The sequence below is a fragment of the Copadichromis virginalis genome, linkage group LG12, assembly GCF_057382275.1.
Source record: "Copadichromis virginalis isolate Kocher_CV1m ecotype Utaka linkage group LG12, C_Virginalis_male_GT1.1, whole genome shotgun sequence".
Lineage (NCBI taxonomy): Eukaryota > Metazoa > Chordata > Actinopteri > Cichliformes > Cichlidae > Copadichromis > Copadichromis virginalis.
Window position 1 is genome coordinate 10,825,754 of NC_140629.1, and position 16,045 is coordinate 10,841,798.

Sequence of the window (16,045 nt, forward strand, 5' to 3'; positions counted from 1 at the left end):
AGTTTTTCCGCTTTCCCCTGAAGTTCTTGACAGATTCGCCTCCAGATTGCGAGAATTCAAGATGGCCGTTACAGGTACGAGTTTAACTTTTTATTTATCCCAACTGTTTCAGAACACTGAGACGAAAGGAGATTTTGCTGTCACCGTAAGCACTGCATAGCACAATCTGGACCGTCCTGTGTTGAGCATGTCAAGGAAATTATTCGCTGCATATCTGAAAAGAGACTTAAGTAGGCACCAGCCTGACGCCGTGGTAAAACCCCTAAGTTTGCTAACCTTAGCAGGCTGGGACTCGCGTTAAAGCTTTTAACTGTAAACTGCGCTAGTGACTGAAGCAGCCACATAATCTCTCCCGTTCCAACTAATGCTAATGCTTAGCTATGCTAGTTTGCTAGCTGGTTGAGCGAAGAGGAATTTCCGAAAACTCTGATTACTTTGCTTTGTAGGAATTATGTTTTTATTATATCGCTTCGCACCTCCTTACTACAAATTACCTTGAAAGGCAGTCAGCTAGTTAGCCGGAGACAATTAACTCGCGCTCCAAGAGGAACATGGCTTCCCCAAACTCGAAATGTCATTTTACAAGGCAGTCGAATCCCATGCTAGGCTACCGGGCTAATATGAGCTAGCGTTAGCATCTTTCGGCTGTTAACCAAATGTGCAACTTTGTTTGTCAGCGGTTTGTTTCAATGTTAATTCCAAGCTCGCCCGGTCTCAAATATGAGCTACAACGTTTAGAAAAAGTTAGTTCTTGCTCCTGTAGGCCACTTTGCGAACACCTTAGTTGTTGGTGCCACTGGATTACAAGCTAACCGGTATATGGGACAATTCAAAACTCAGGAAAAAGCTTTCGCGAGGTTTCAGTGTTTGGGTTAATCAAACAACTGTTATTTTCAACAACACTTTAAAGTATGTGATTTTTAAACTTTAAAGTTTTTACTAGCGTGTTGTACAGTAGTTGAGACAGAAAATAGCACTCCCTCTTACTAATTTAATTGATTTTTATCCAAAAGAAATGGTAAAAGAGGGGGAAGACGAGTGCCAGGGGAGATTCGTGACAGAAGGACAGGAGCAAGATTGAAAGGTGTTTACAAGATGGTAGTGAGAGCTGCTATGATGTATAGTTTGGAGACGTTAACATTTTCATTAGGAGTGACTATGATGGACAAAATTAGAAATGAGTGCATCCAAGAGACACCTCAGGTTGAGCGGTTTGAAGACAAAGTTGGCCAAGGCTGAGTTGATTTGGATATGTGCAGAGGAGTGATGGTGAACACAGGATGTTGAAGACTGATCTTCTAGACAAGGAGGAAAAGAGGAAGGTTTGGGGATGTTGTGAAGGAGAGGGGTACAGAGGGTTCGTGTGATAGATGAGGATGCTAGGGAAGGGTTATCGGAGGTAGATTTTCTGCTGTACAACCCCTAAAGAGAGCGACCAAAAACGTATTTGTAGTATTCTTCTAACATTAATTACCTATTAATGTTTATAAAAGTAGTTAAAGTCTGTGTGTTATCAATTTTATCATACCTATGTGCACTTTTTCATATTCTTTTTGTGTTTGTGTAGGTTCTAGGTAAAGGGCAAAACTCCTCTGGACCCCACTGTGCATGAAGCTCTCCTGAGGCTTTGGTGTCCAAGTACTGTGTCTTCCCTTCCCCCCCTGCCCTCCCCCAATTCCCTCCTGCCTCTCACCATGTCCTCCACCTCCTCCTCCTACTCCTCCTCAGGGGAGACCAGTCCAGAGGATCCACCCCGAGGTGGAGGAACCATCCGAGTCTACCTCCCCAACAAACAGAGGACAGTGGTGAGATACTTTTCTCCATGTTTGTCTTGACCAGTGACATTTTTTATATTAAACATTGTAACTATAAAAAGTGCCTTGTTTGATAGAAAACAATTGACATTTAACACTTCTGTAGGAGGGAGAAAAAATCTTCCATCACTGTTGGTTGTAACTGTAATTGCAGTTTGACATCTTTCAGAATGTGCTAATGAGTAAGCTAGTTGGACAGTTGGTATCAGGTTTCTCAGATGGTGCCTGCCACCATCGTCCTTTAATTTGACTTGTAATTCCTGTTAGATGTCAAGTTTTCATACACTGAAGCGTAGCTGTTGCATAGTCCTGTCACTATGTCAGTGTTAAATTTAGTGATATGAGTGGCAGTGTAGAGGACACTGTGTTCATGGCATTATCCAACATGAATCTCTGGGATTCATGTAGGAGCATTCTCCTTTTAAATCCTCAGTGTTTACAGGTGAGTTTTACTAGCTGTACAGATCCTTCCAAAGCACATCAAACTGAGCTTTTCCCTTCTCTGCTGGACCTTTTTTGTACAAATAATGAGCACATGTGCTAAATCTGTGTAGTATTAGCAGTAGGTAGGTAGGGCTGCCACAAACGATTATTTTGATAGTCGACTAGTCACCGATTATTTTTGCGATTAGTCGACTAATCAGATCATGCATCCATTGGATGTAAAATGTACAGCTCATTGCACCAGCATGCATCTGCTCTTATCTAACTATCATTAGATTACAGCTTTAAGTGTTTAAGTTATGTGCTAACTAAAAATAAAGACAAGATGTTAGTTTATAAAATTTTAATTAAATTTGCAGTTTGTTTCGGTGGAGTTTAATAAACTCAGCCGTCTGCTCCTTGCTATCTAAAATATAACAGGACACCGGAGTATATTCTCGAGCATCTCACACTTCTGATAAGCAGTTGTCTGCTTGATGTTTATTCTGCTGTGTAAAAACTAACTTTAATCTCAGCCAAACCAATTTACTCAGGAATAAATAAAATACTGAAAAAAGCCAAACACAGTGGGTTTGAAAACGATTTTCTGGGAGTTTGGTGTTCTCACCGGCTCTAGTGAGCCTTGAACCCCGGCTAGCTATCGAGCTGGTGGGTAACAGACATATCCGAAAACTAAGGGTGCAACGATACACAAAATTCGCCCAAAATAAATTTAAGTAGCCAGAATAAAAAAAAAGAGCAATTTTTTTGATTGATGTTTTGTTTCCTTTACAATATTATACATTAAAGTATAATATTGTAAAGGAAACAAAACATTAATCAAAAAATTGTTGAAACACAAATTACAACATTGTATAAAAATTACAAACATCAACTCAAATACTTGGTTCTAATTGAACAGAAATTTCTATGAACTTGTAAGAACTGTGTAGGACATGAATCAGTCTGTCAGATCCTGAATTTGAAATTTCCACTGAAGTCACGGGTAAGAGGCAAGTGGAACCAAGATCTAGGCCATTTGCTTTTTGAAGTTTGCAAAGACTGCTAAATTTTGCCAGTGGTAGTTCACTCTTTGCAACATAGTACGCTGTTCTAAACAGATTTTTCAGGTTTATTTTTAGTTTGCAATTGGTGTTTTGTTCTGGGAAAGATATTGCAGACTAAGCAGTAATGCATTTCTTTCATTTCTCATGGGTTCTAATGGGGGCCTTTCTTAAAATGACTGGTGCCAGTAACAAAGGCGCTTGTCGACTCAGAAATCGAGGGAAAACCAACGACACACCCGGCAGAACATTGTTATTTACACGGGTGCACATAAGTGGTCCGCATGTGCGCATTCGCTGTCAAAATAAAAGATGCGCACCAGATTAGAAGTTGCAACGCGCGTTTGCGTCCATATAAAAGGCACTGTTTTTGTCCGCTAGAGTGGGATTTTCACGGCACATTCTGCTCCACATCTCTGTGCGTTCATCATTTGTTTGAAGCCAGCTCACCTCCTGCAACCACTTTTCCGAGAATACGCGCTTCTTTTGCGGTTCGCACTCCTTCTGACATTTGTTTGGAGGTGGAGGAACACCAAAGTAATTGCTTAAAGGATTTTGTTTCTTCGACATCTTTAAGAGTTCTAAACAAATGTCTGTCCTCCTCCAGAAAATCTTATGTACGCAAACACGCGTTGCAACTTCTTATCTTGTGCGCGTTTTTTATTTTGACAGCGAATGCGCACCTGCGGACCACCTATGTGCACCCCTGGTTATTTAGCTCGTCATATTGCAGCCACAGAAATTCTTTGTCCATGAAACCATAAAGCTGCACTTTCTTTTTGCCTTATAGTCTGATTTGTCATAACTTTTCAGTTTTGCGGTAAGCTTTTCTTTGGCTGTCACTTCTTCACCCTGACCTGTCTTATTTGGCTCAGCAGAACTAAAATATATATCCTGCTGCTTTTACACACGCACTCACATAACGCTCAGCGATTCTCTGCGCGATCAACCTCTCACATGTTTAAGCTTGCTGCGGGAGATTTCACTTGTCATGTTTGCATAGTAAGCTAACAAATGATAAGACGATGTCAGAGGACATACAGTGGGGCAAAAAAGTATTTAGTCAGCCACCGATTGTGCAAGTTCCCCCACCTAAAATGATGACAGAGGCCAGTAATTTGCACCAGAGGTACACTTCAACTGTGAGAGACAGAATGTGAAAAAAAATCCATGAATCCACATGGTAGGATTTGTAAAGAATTTATTCGTAAATCAGGGTGGAAAATAAGTATTTGGTCAATAACAAAAATACAACTCAATACTTTGTAACATAACCTTTGTTGGCAATAACAGAGGTCAAACGTTTGCTATAGGTCTTTACCAGGTTTGCACACACAGTAGCTGGTATTTTGGCCCATTCCTCCATGCAGATCTTCTCGAGAGCAGTGATGTTTTGGGGCTGTCGCCGAGCAACACGGACTTTCAACTCCCGCCACAGATTTTCTATGGGGTTGAGGTCTGGAGACTGGCTAGGCCACTCCAGGACTTTCAAATGCTTCTTACGGAGCCACTCCTTTGTTGCCCGGGCGGTGTGTTTTGGATCATTGTCATGTTGGAAGACCCGGCCTCGTTTCATCTTCAAAGTTCTCACTGATGGAAGGAGGTTTTGGCTCAAAATCTCACGATACATGGCCCCATTCATTCTGTCCTTAACACGGATCAGTCGTCCTGTCCCCTTGGCAGAAAAACAGCCCTATAGCATGATGTTTCCACCCCCATGCTTCACAGTAGGTATGGTGTTCTTGGGATGCAACTCAGTATTCTTCTTCCTCCAAACACGACGAGTTGAGTTTATACCAAAAAGTTCTACTTTGGTTTCATCTGACCACATGACATTCTCCCAATCCTCTGCTGTATCATCCATGTGCTCTCTGACAAACTTCAGACGGGCCTGGACATGCACTGGCTTCAGCAGCGGAACACGTCTGGCACTGCGGGATTTGATTCCCTGCCGTTGTAGTGTGTTACTGATGGTGACCTTTGTTACTTTGGTCCTAGCTCTCTGCAGGTCATTCACCAGGTCCCCCCCGTGTGGTTCTGGGATCTTTGCTCACCGTTCTCATGATCATTTTGACCCCACGGGATGAGATCTTGCGTGGAGCCCCAGATCGAGGGAGATTATCAGTGGTCTTGTATGTCTTCCATTTTCTGATGATTGCTCCCACAGTTGATTTTTTTCACACCAAGCTGCTTGCCTATTGTAGATTCACTCTTCCCAGTCTGGTGCAGGTCTACAATACTTTTCCTGGTGTCCTTCGAAAGCTCTTTGGTCTTGGCCATGGCGGAGTTTGGAGTCTGACTGTTTGAGGCTGTGGACAGGTGTCTTATATACAGATGATGAGTTCAAACAGGTGCCATTCATACAGGTAACGAGTGGGGGACAGAAAAGCTTCTTACAGAAGACGTTACAGGTCTGTGAGAGCCAGAGATTTTCCTTGTTTGAGGTGACCAAATACTTATTTTCCACCCTAATTTACGAATAAATTCTTTACAAATCCTACCATGTGAATTCATGGATTTTTTTTTTTTCACATTCTGTCTCTCACAGTTGAAGTGTACCTCTGGTGCAAATTACTGACCTCTGTCATCATTTTAAGTGGGGGAACTTGCACAATCGGTGGCTGACTAAATACTTTTTTGCCCCACTGTAGTTGGTGCGCAAATTATTATCACTCACCAATCAGTGCTGTCGCTCTCTATACACAGTTCGCGCGATTGCAAAGTGAAAGCAAAAAAACAAGCGCAAATTCAAACGCGATTTCAATAGGTCACATATTGACAGTGGCTCACCGATGCCAATGACATAATTACCCAGCTACATTTCCGAAAGAATGCAAAAGCATTGACATATATTTTTCCTTCCTATGATAGGCCGACGGGCAGGGCAGAGATAGATTTTGGTAGCCCGACTGGAAAAATCGCTAGCCCCAGGACGTTGGGCTAGTGATTTTGCGAGCCCTGTATCTGATTGAGGAATCACTCATCTTTGGAAAAGAGAGTTTATTACAGAGAAATGGCTCTTTCCAAAATAAAAGCTATACTATACGCTTCTTCTGGACTATATTCTCTGCAGCATATTAAACATATCAGGTCCCCATAAGGAGAATCATGTGCATTGTATTAAAGTATATTCTTGAATGCTAAATGTACAACCCAAATTGCGTCCCCAAAAAGCTGTGTAAAATGTAATAGAGTGCAATGTTTACTCTGGTAAAGTTTGTAGCATGCGTGCTTGTTGTTTTTTGTCTGCTTCCACTTGATTTTGCACTAGGATTATGTCGGCGTAAATGTGCAGTCATATTCGTTGTGTTCCCACTAGTGCTGTCAGCGTTAATCTCGTTGAAATGACGTTAACGCCACAACACGGCAAATCTCCGTTAACGAGCTACCGCCAATCGCCCCGTGCGTGGGGCTGGACTGCCAACACGTTAACGAGCTAACTGCGCTAACACACTAGTTCCCACCCATGTAATTGAGCATTGTGTGGCACATCCAACATACTCTTTTACTTTAGTCCATGACGCTCTTACCTTCAGGGTCATACTTCACATGAAAACCAAAATATTTCCAAACGCCAGATCTGAATGAGGGTGGGGGAGGTTCAGTTTGCCATGTTGCAAGGCGAGCTTAACTTCTGTCTGGCTAGCTTGCCCTGCGCTCAGTGAATCTGCGTTCGACTACTCCGCCTAGGCTGCACTGTCGAGCGCAGATCCACTGAGCGCTCAACACAGACAGCATCGTCAGAAGGAAAGTTGATAAAATAAATTAAAAAATGTTTATTGTTCGATACATATGCGTACCGAACCGAAAGCACTGTATCGAACAGTTCAATATCGATACGAGTATCGTTGCACCCCTACCGAAAACGTCAGAGCGCTTTTGAAAATATGTGGTGTCTTGATAAACTGAGCAGATATTTGAAGTTTACACAGCTACATTCTTGCCTGGAAAATATGTTAAACGTTTATTTTGTGCCCCAGAAAGAATAATAAGAGTAATATTAAAACTAACTAGCTGCCGCTATTGTTGGAAACTGAGCAGGGCCGTGCTATGAATTCTGGGATGGGCTGGGCCACAAAGTATACACCCGACCCATCCTTCAAATTTGGGGAAATGAAGGGCGTATTTGTCAGCTGCATTTGTCGGAGTCTTCGAATTTGGACAGTCTTCGTCGTGTCACTGTAACGTAATCGGCCTACAAATGCGGGCACAGGAGGATGCGGTTTCTGAATTTGGACGCAGCTGCTATAACGGACACTGCTTCTTCTTTGAGGTTTAACGGCAGCTGGCATCCTTGTACATGCAGTGCTGCCATCTTCCTTTTCAGTCCATTATTACACTCTTAAATCCTACTACTTATTCCTGCGTCTTTTGGGATCTTACAAAGCTTCAAATGACGCGTCGACTATTAAATTAGTCGTCGGCGTAATCGTGACTAGTCAACATTATAAGGGAGAGACATGACACTCAGTCCCGAATAGAAATGTAGGGAAGAACTGAGTAACTGTGAAGAGGTTGGTTATTGAGTCCCTGCCTCCAAACCAGCCACAAAATGAGAGAACCTATTGGCCAATTGTGATGTGCTAACATAAGCACACAGCTGACGTTTGACAGTTCCACATGTGTGGTGGCAAGGGTATGTCACTACATATTATTGTAGCAGACAAGTAGGAAGGTGCTTTCTTACTTTTTGAGATAATATGAAGTGCTGTGTTGTTGTTATTTTTTTAAAAATGTAATTGGTTTTTCTTCATTGGGATAACCAAAGGTGTTGATTGTGTTGGCTCTGTCAACCAAGCAATTAATGCCATAATTAGGGCTGCTCGATTATGGCAAAAATGATAATCACGATTATTTTCACTGAAATTGAGATCTCGATTATTTGACGATATTTATTTAACCCTTACGACCTACTATAGAACCAAGTCCGCCAGAGCTTATATTATTTTTTTACATGTTGTAGTGCCATTTGTGGGAGCATTTCAAGTTTCTATACAACTGTTATAGCCCATATTTTAATAATATGTATGCATTAAGTCCATAGTAACTACATTAATTGCAAAAAAGTGCAATAAACTACAAAAAATTGAAAATAGTTTTTGTTTTGTTTTTTACATATATTTCTACTTGGAGAAATTTAAGAGGTTTATCCCTCAAAACTTTAAATACAAAAAAGTTGCAAAAAATAGTTTACAACAACAGGAAATCTATTTTGAGTGTCTTCATAGTTTTATTTTGGAGATACACTGCAGGAAAAACGAAAAAAACAATCCTATGATGCAAATTTGCAAAGAAAACAGCATGTGCATCAAAATAAACTATTTCCAGCAGTGCAATTCGAGTTCTAAGCATCCCAGAAACTATTCAGAAAAGTCAAACATGACTTATAAAAACACCAGTATAGGCTTTTAAAGCCTACAAGTAAAAAACTACATTTTCCGCGAAAATTATGTCACTTCCGGTTTCGGGCAGGAAATGGCGGACATGCGATAGTTCGCGCTGACGTCTGTTTCAATGTGGGAAGTGTTACGAACAGCTGATCGGATCGGCAAAGCGTGTTTCTGGAATATTATGTTTTTGTTCCTGCAAGCCCTTTTTATGCAACTTTTGCAAAGCTATATGTGGAAGGAAACCGTGACCGAGGACAAGCTGATGGCATAAGATGCAAGTACAACTCCTCTGGTTTCATATGCAAAAAAAAAAAAAAATATTGCGCTAGCTTACACGGTTCAGGTTCTACAGGGATTTAAAAATAGTTACACAAAACGGAGCATGCTGCTCTGACCGGCTTTAAAGGGTTAACAATAACAATGTATTGAATAATGACTTTAAATAATAATATAAAATAGTGTACAACACCACTGAAGTTTTTTTTTTTTTTTTTTTTTTTTAACCCCTCTTTTCAACCAACGGCAGTCACTCTCCCCTCCAAATAACTTCTGCTTAGCTTTCCGAGCTTTTCGAGCTTCCCTCGGGTCCTCTTAATCAGCGGTCTCCAACCTTTTTTGCGCCAAGGGCCGGTTTATGCCTGACAATATTTTCACGGACCGGCCTTTAAGGTGTCGCGGATAAATGAGGGAGGGGCTAATAATCGGCTCAGTCATTTTTAATGATCGTTGAAAGCCCAGATCGTAATCGTGATTAAAATTCGATTACCGTATTTCCCGGACTACAGAGCGCACCTGAATATTAGCCGCACAAGCTAAAATCAGGGGAAAATCCTGTTTTGTACATACATTAGCCGCACCTGACTAAAAGCTGCAGGTGTTTCAATGTTGACTCATCATATGTAAGAGAATATGCACAAAGCGAATTGTCAGGAAAGAGACGGCTGTTTGGAGACATCACTTTTATTAATATTTTGAAAAACAAGTTATGGGTGCATATTTGCATAACTTTTTAGGTATATGTACAAGTAGCGGTAATTACAAGTACGAAACATGTACTGTGCTTCATAAATGAGTAACAAATGTAGTACATAATAACCTACAGCACACCAGAAAAATAGATTCGGACTACCTTTTAGGCTCAGGTGCAGTGACACTGTTTTAACAAGAAGAAAAGTCAGTCATTCACCACCATCTTTCTCTTCTTCCTGCGCACTAAAACCACCAAAGTCCTCTTCTCCAGTGTCGGATACAAACAGGCTCAGGATGGCTTCGTCATTCACTCGCCGCTTCTCTCCTTCGTTGTCACTTTCAAAACCAACCAAACAAATCCTCTTTGTCAGTTTCAGAGTCGAACACCCTCAGAAGGGCCGTGGCGGTGTCCTCCTCTCCATCATGCAACAGTCCAGCCCTTCGAAATCCGTTGGTGATCGTGGATGTTTTCACACTTTTCCACGCTGTCAGAATCCAATGGTGGAGTTGAGCATAACTTGCTTTTCGCAAGTTTATCGCCGCTCGTCATCCACACCTCCCGCTGAACGCGTAGCGCTACTTTGAAGTTTGCTTTTCGCGCTACTTCGTACGGCACTACGTTGCCTGGCGGATGGACATGTGACCAACATACCACTCTTGAACCCCGATCCTTCCGCCAGGCAACGTAGTGCCGTACAACAGCGGAACAAACAAAACAAATCCGCTCATGGACAATCCATAGAAAAGCTGCACCTGACTAAAAGCCGCAGGGTTCAAAGCTTGTGCAAAAAGTAGCGGCTTATAGCCCGACAATTACGGTAATTGAGCAGCCCTAGCCATAATGATGTGTAAATTGAAGTTATATTTATTTTTTAAAATGACATTTGGCTGGTGATTCAGTAGATATTTTTTTTTTTTATTTTCAGGTGACTATTGAAATAAAAGGTTTTATGGAGAGGTTCATTTAGATGGGGTCTCAGCCTAAGTTAGCGCCCAGATGTGTAAGCGGTAGTCGGGATGTAGTTCAGTTCGTTTCATTTTGAAAAAGGTTAGTTCAGAATCGTGTTTATTGGCCAAGTATATGTGCAGACACATACAGGGAATTTGGTTCTGGTAGATGGTGGCTCTCAAGCACAGCAATGTAAATCTCACACACACACACACACATCTATATACACACATTACACATACATACACAAAGCTGTGTAAACAACTATAAATAACGAATCTAAACTTGTATACATAAAATACAGAAATGAAATGAGGTGGAATGAATACTACAGAATAGGGCTGCCACAAACGATTATTTTGATAGTCGACTAGTCACCGATTATTTTTGCGATTAGTCGACTAATCAGATCATCATCCATTGGACGTAAAACGTACAGCATATTGCACCAGCAGCATCTGCTCATATATAACTATCATTAGCTTACAGCTTTAAGTGTTTAAGGTATGTGCTAACTAAAAATAAAGACAGGATGATAGTTTATTAAATTTTAATGAATTTTACAGATTGTTTCGGTGAAGTTTAATAAACTCCTTGCTATCTAAAATATAACAGGACACCGGAGTAAATTCTCGAGCATCTCACACTTCTGATAATCAGCTGTCTGCTTGACGTTTATTCAGCTGTGTAAAAACTATAACTTTAATCTCAGCCAAACCGATTTACTCAGGAACAAATAAAATACAAAAAAAAGCCAAACAATAACATGTTTAAGTTATCTAAGTGACTTATGTATGTTTAACCTGAGTAGCGAAAGAAGGCGGTGGGTTTGAAAACGATTTGCCGGGAGTCCGGTGTTCTCACGGGCTCTAGTGAGCCTAGCTAGCTATCGAGCTAGTGGGTAACAGACGTCTCCGAAAACGTCGGCGCGCTTTTGAAAATATGTGGCGTCTTGATAAACTGAGCAAATATTTGAGGTTTACACAGCTACATTTATTTTGTGACCCAGAAAAGAATAATAAGAGTAATTTTAAAACTAACTAGCTGCCGCCGTTGTTGGAAATTGAGCTGGGCTGCGCTATGAATTCTGGGACACAGCTTCTTCTTCTTCAGGGTTTAACGGCAGCTGGCATCCATGCAGTGCTGCCCACTTCTGTTTCAGTCCGTTATTACACTCTTAAATCCTACTACTCATTCCTGCGTCTTTTGTGATCTTACAAAGCTTCAAACGACGCGTCGACTATTAAATCAGTCGTCGACGATTTTGATAGTCGACGTAATCGTGACTAGTCGACTAATCGTGGCAGCCCTACTACAGAATGTACATAAGGTGCAGTTGCAGTCTGGCAGTGGGAGCAGTGTGACAGGTCAACTGTTAAGAAGGGAGATGACGAGGGGAAAGAAACTGTTCCTATGTTGGGTGGTCCTGGTCTGCAGGCTTCTGTACCGTCTGCCAGAGGGCAGCAGATCAAAAAGTCTGTGTCCAGGGTGTGAGGGGTCTGTGATGATTTTCCCTGCCCGTTTCCTGATTCTTGAGAGGTACAGATCCTTCTAGTTCTGCTCAATCCACCCACTATTACTCTAAACCTTTAGGTGTGTGGTACAGAAAGAACGGTTGATTTGCTCATGGTATTTCCTCCCATCTGCAGCTCTTCAGACAAGAGACATGATGCCCCTTTTTGTCTTTCTTGTTTGTTCTCCTGTGTGCACCTCTAACTAGGGAAGGGGAGATGAGAGAGATGGCGACAGAGACTGAGGAATTTATTTCCCACTTACAGCATGAAGAAAAAGCTGGAAAGCAAAGAATCATATTCAGCCACATTTACATGTAGCTTTACATTCCACATTCCTAAACACATAATGGGAACAGTAACCTGCATCATCTAATGTAATGTTTGTTTCTTGTATGGTCAAAATTGATGCTCTTTGTTACTGCCATTTTACCCAAGTGTTACCTGTGTGATCAGAGAATGTCATGTCAAAGTCACACTTATTCAAATATGGCATTCTGTTTTCAGGTGAATGTCCGCCAAGGACAGACTGTGCATGAGATTCTAGATAAAGCGCTCAAAGTGAGAGGCCTGAGCCAAGAGTGCTGTGCTGTATTTCGCCTTCTAGGAGGGTAAGATTGCACTGCTGTTTGTGCCACGTCCTCTCACATCATATTGGAAAATGACTTTGCATTCCTTTTAGCCCACATGAAACTCTGAGAGGCAACAGTGAACAGCTGTCACAAGACTACATGTTAGACAAACACATGTATATAACAGAGGCTGAAGATGTAATGTGAAGTTGATTCAAAGGCTGAAACGGTAGAAAAGTCAATATGCATTGATAAACAACTAATATACAATTAATTATTCATTGTGTATTTTTTTTTTGTTTTTTTTTTTTTTTGTTACCATAATGCATTTGAAGGGTTTCCTGTGTAACGATGGGTAACATTCCTATGCTTCATTAAATATTAAAACAGTCTTAACAAAGGGAAAGAATCACTGACCTTCTGTTCAAACTTTAGCTACGCTAGTAGAATCTCAGGATAAAAGTTGGAAATGACCATGAAAGATCCACTTTAAAGAGAAAAATGAATGAAAGTAAAAATTTTACTCTAGCTGTCTGTGAACATTCAACAGCTTAAAGGTAGAATTTGTAATTTAGCAGTTTTGATGCTTCAACATAGTTGTAAACTGTTTTCTCGCACCATAAACAGTTGTTGACATTTCTGAGAAACTCATTGATATACAAATTAAGTGCATTGGTCAATTAGGATAATGAAGACCTCTCCGTTGTTATTTTTTTGTTATCTTAGCCATTTTAAACCTTGAAAGGGGTTTCAATATTGGTGATATGTACAAAGAGTGTTTAAATTGCTTCTAAATGTTCCTTTTTTTGCCCCTCTAGTCGAAAAAGACTGACGGACTGGGACACAGACATAACTCCTCTAGTTGGAGAGGAGCTTTTAGTTGAGGTCCTGGATGATATTCCCCTGACCATGCACAACTTTGTAAGTATCTCACATACCTGTGTATAAAATGTTCATAGCTTATGTGAAATACCTTCTGTTCATACGTTTTTGGCCTGTGATACTCTAATTGAATTGCTGCTGTTTTTAGCCTTGATGGTCTTAAATGTTATTACTGCAAAGTAAATTTCATGAACTCTATCTGTATAGGTACGCAAAACTTTCTTCAAGCTGGCTTACTGTGATTTTTGCCACAAGTTCCTTTTCAATGGCTTCAGATGTCAGACATGTGGCTACAAGTTTCACCAACACTGCAGTAGCAAGGTCCCCACCGTGTGTGTGGACATGGATACTATAAGAGAGCGGTGAGTTGGAGTAGTGTTTATCGTTGGCTGTACCAGATGCTTTGCTGGTAATATTTCACCAAGAGAAGGTGGCTAGTTGGAAAATAAGTCCTATTTTTAAGGAGGGCCACAATTCTATGGATTCAGACGATATTTTCCAGACTTTGCAACATGATGTCGACATACAGGCCATACAGTTTTTTGTTGTTTTTTTAATTTGTTAGTTGTTGTGTTTTTTATAGCTGCCATGTTGCCCTGTAATTTTGATTACAGTGGCTGAGATGAACATTGTATTCTGGTTAATCATGTTTTATGTAGAGACATACATAGTAAGCCTTTTGTGATCTTTAAAGGCTTACATAGTAAGCCTTTAAAGATCACAAAAGGCTTTTAAATGCTCTTTCCTCATTTCCACCTCATCCTCTTCACCTCAAGCCTCATCTCCTGAACTGCAGTCAAGGCTCTAGCACACAAAAACATGCAAAAACATGCTTCTTTATTCCCAATATTATTGCAATTACTTATTGTAATTAGACTCCAGACAGCTGACTGCCAACTAAACGGCTGGTTATAAGAGTTGGCCAGCTAACGTTAGACTGCAGTGTCCTAAAAATCACACTTTCCTTCTGATAAACAGTTTGAGTGTATTCTCCTTGTGTATAGGAGTTTGTCCGCTAAATGTTTAAGTTCAACAATGTTGGATCCACTTCAAAGAGAGTTTCTCTAAATGCTAACAGCAGCGTTTACAAAAGAAAAGGTCAGGATATGTGTGTGAAGGTTCTTGGTCATCCTGGTCATTGTCGTCTAAGGAGCTGTGAATTGAAGAAGCTTCTCGGATCAGAGGTGAAACGTCTTCCAAGAAACTCAAAGTTCGGACGTTTTTCTTTCCGAGCTCCTTAGTTCAGGATATCCTCAACAACTCACTCAACTCATATTGGCCTCTTTCACTGTCTTAGCTGACTAACACGTTTCTCCTAGAACAGCCAACGTAGCTAGGATTATGAACTTGAATTGGGAGGGTTAAAAAAACCAAAAAAAACCCAACAACAACATTTAGTTGACTGCAATCTGCCATCTACTAAAATCTAATGATTTTTACACACTGTAATTTTCCTTCTGCACTCTTAAAATAGTCTTTTACTTTAGTCTTTGTAAATAACTTTATTGGGACTGATTGATTAGAGCAGGGCGATATGACCAAAAATATTTATCACAATATACATTTGATAACGATATAATTGACACTAGACAAAATACTTTACAACTCCACAACTTTGATGGGGTTTTTTTTGCTCTAATAATTTATTTTCACTTAAAAAAAAAAACCAAAACAAAAAAAAAACAGCTGCCTGTTTATGTGCGTTCTCTAGTTAAAGGCAGTGGAAATTGGCTGACATATAACCATGTATAATATCCACAAAACTTAGAAAGAGGTTATACACACACAATACGGTAATATTATGTTGACGCACAGTACGTATCACTCCGAGGCTCCTACCTACGATAGCCATAATGCTCCAACAATCCATCAAGCGGTGCGGGTTCGTAGCTTAGCAAAGTCGTACTAAAACATTTGACAGATTTTTCCAGCGCCGTGTACCACATAAAATCGTTTCGAGGTCAGTAAACACAACCAGAATTCATAAGGCACAAGGGATTATAAGGGGCACTGTTGATTTTCAGAAAAATCAAAGGATTGATTTTAAGTGCCGTATTTTCCAAAAAACACGGTAATAACGACGGCCCGCTAGCATGCGCTACCAAAAATAGTGCTTTGTCGTGTATCTGACAGACAAAAGCTAAACCAGTGCCACACCACTGAAGTTGCAGCATTTTTACAAACCAATTCTGGTTCATCCGTTTTATTCAACGATCCGCTTTCGCCCTTCTCATTCTCCGTCGCCGCCCTGCTTTTTCCACCATGTGCGTATGAAAACAAAGGCACAAACAAACAAAAAACAAAGTTTTACCCATATTCTATCGCGGTATTTCATTTTCTTATCGTTGCCGAACGTTATACCAGTGTTAACGTGAACGGTATGATATGGCCCAGCCCTAATGATGTTGAAAAACAATTAAAACACCTGAAGTTCTTAAAATTCAGAACAGTTTCAGGGAAAAATGGAGATA

The 16,045-nt window shown here is 40.6% G+C and overlaps 1 protein-coding gene across 2 annotated transcripts in view; it reads left to right on the forward strand.

Annotated features, from left to right (window-relative positions):
* The window catches only part of araf (A-Raf proto-oncogene, serine/threonine kinase), a 25,532-nt gene continuing 9,487 nt past the window's right edge, over positions 1-16,045 (forward strand). Inside the window, exons 1-6 of one of the 2 annotated variants that reach the window (XM_085474692.1) lie at positions 51-74; positions 1,014-1,084; positions 1,568-1,805; positions 12,628-12,731; positions 13,511-13,613; positions 13,782-13,936. In XM_085474692.1, coding sequence (XP_085330818.1) covers positions 1,695-1,805; positions 12,628-12,731; positions 13,511-13,613; positions 13,782-13,936 — 473 coding nt within the window. In that variant the 5' untranslated portion in view covers positions 51-74; positions 1,014-1,084; positions 1,568-1,694. Of the gene's footprint in view, positions 75-1,013; positions 1,085-1,567; positions 1,806-12,627; positions 12,732-13,510; positions 13,614-13,781; positions 13,937-16,045 lie in introns of both variants that reach the window. The other variant, XM_085474691.1, reaches the window with a different exon arrangement.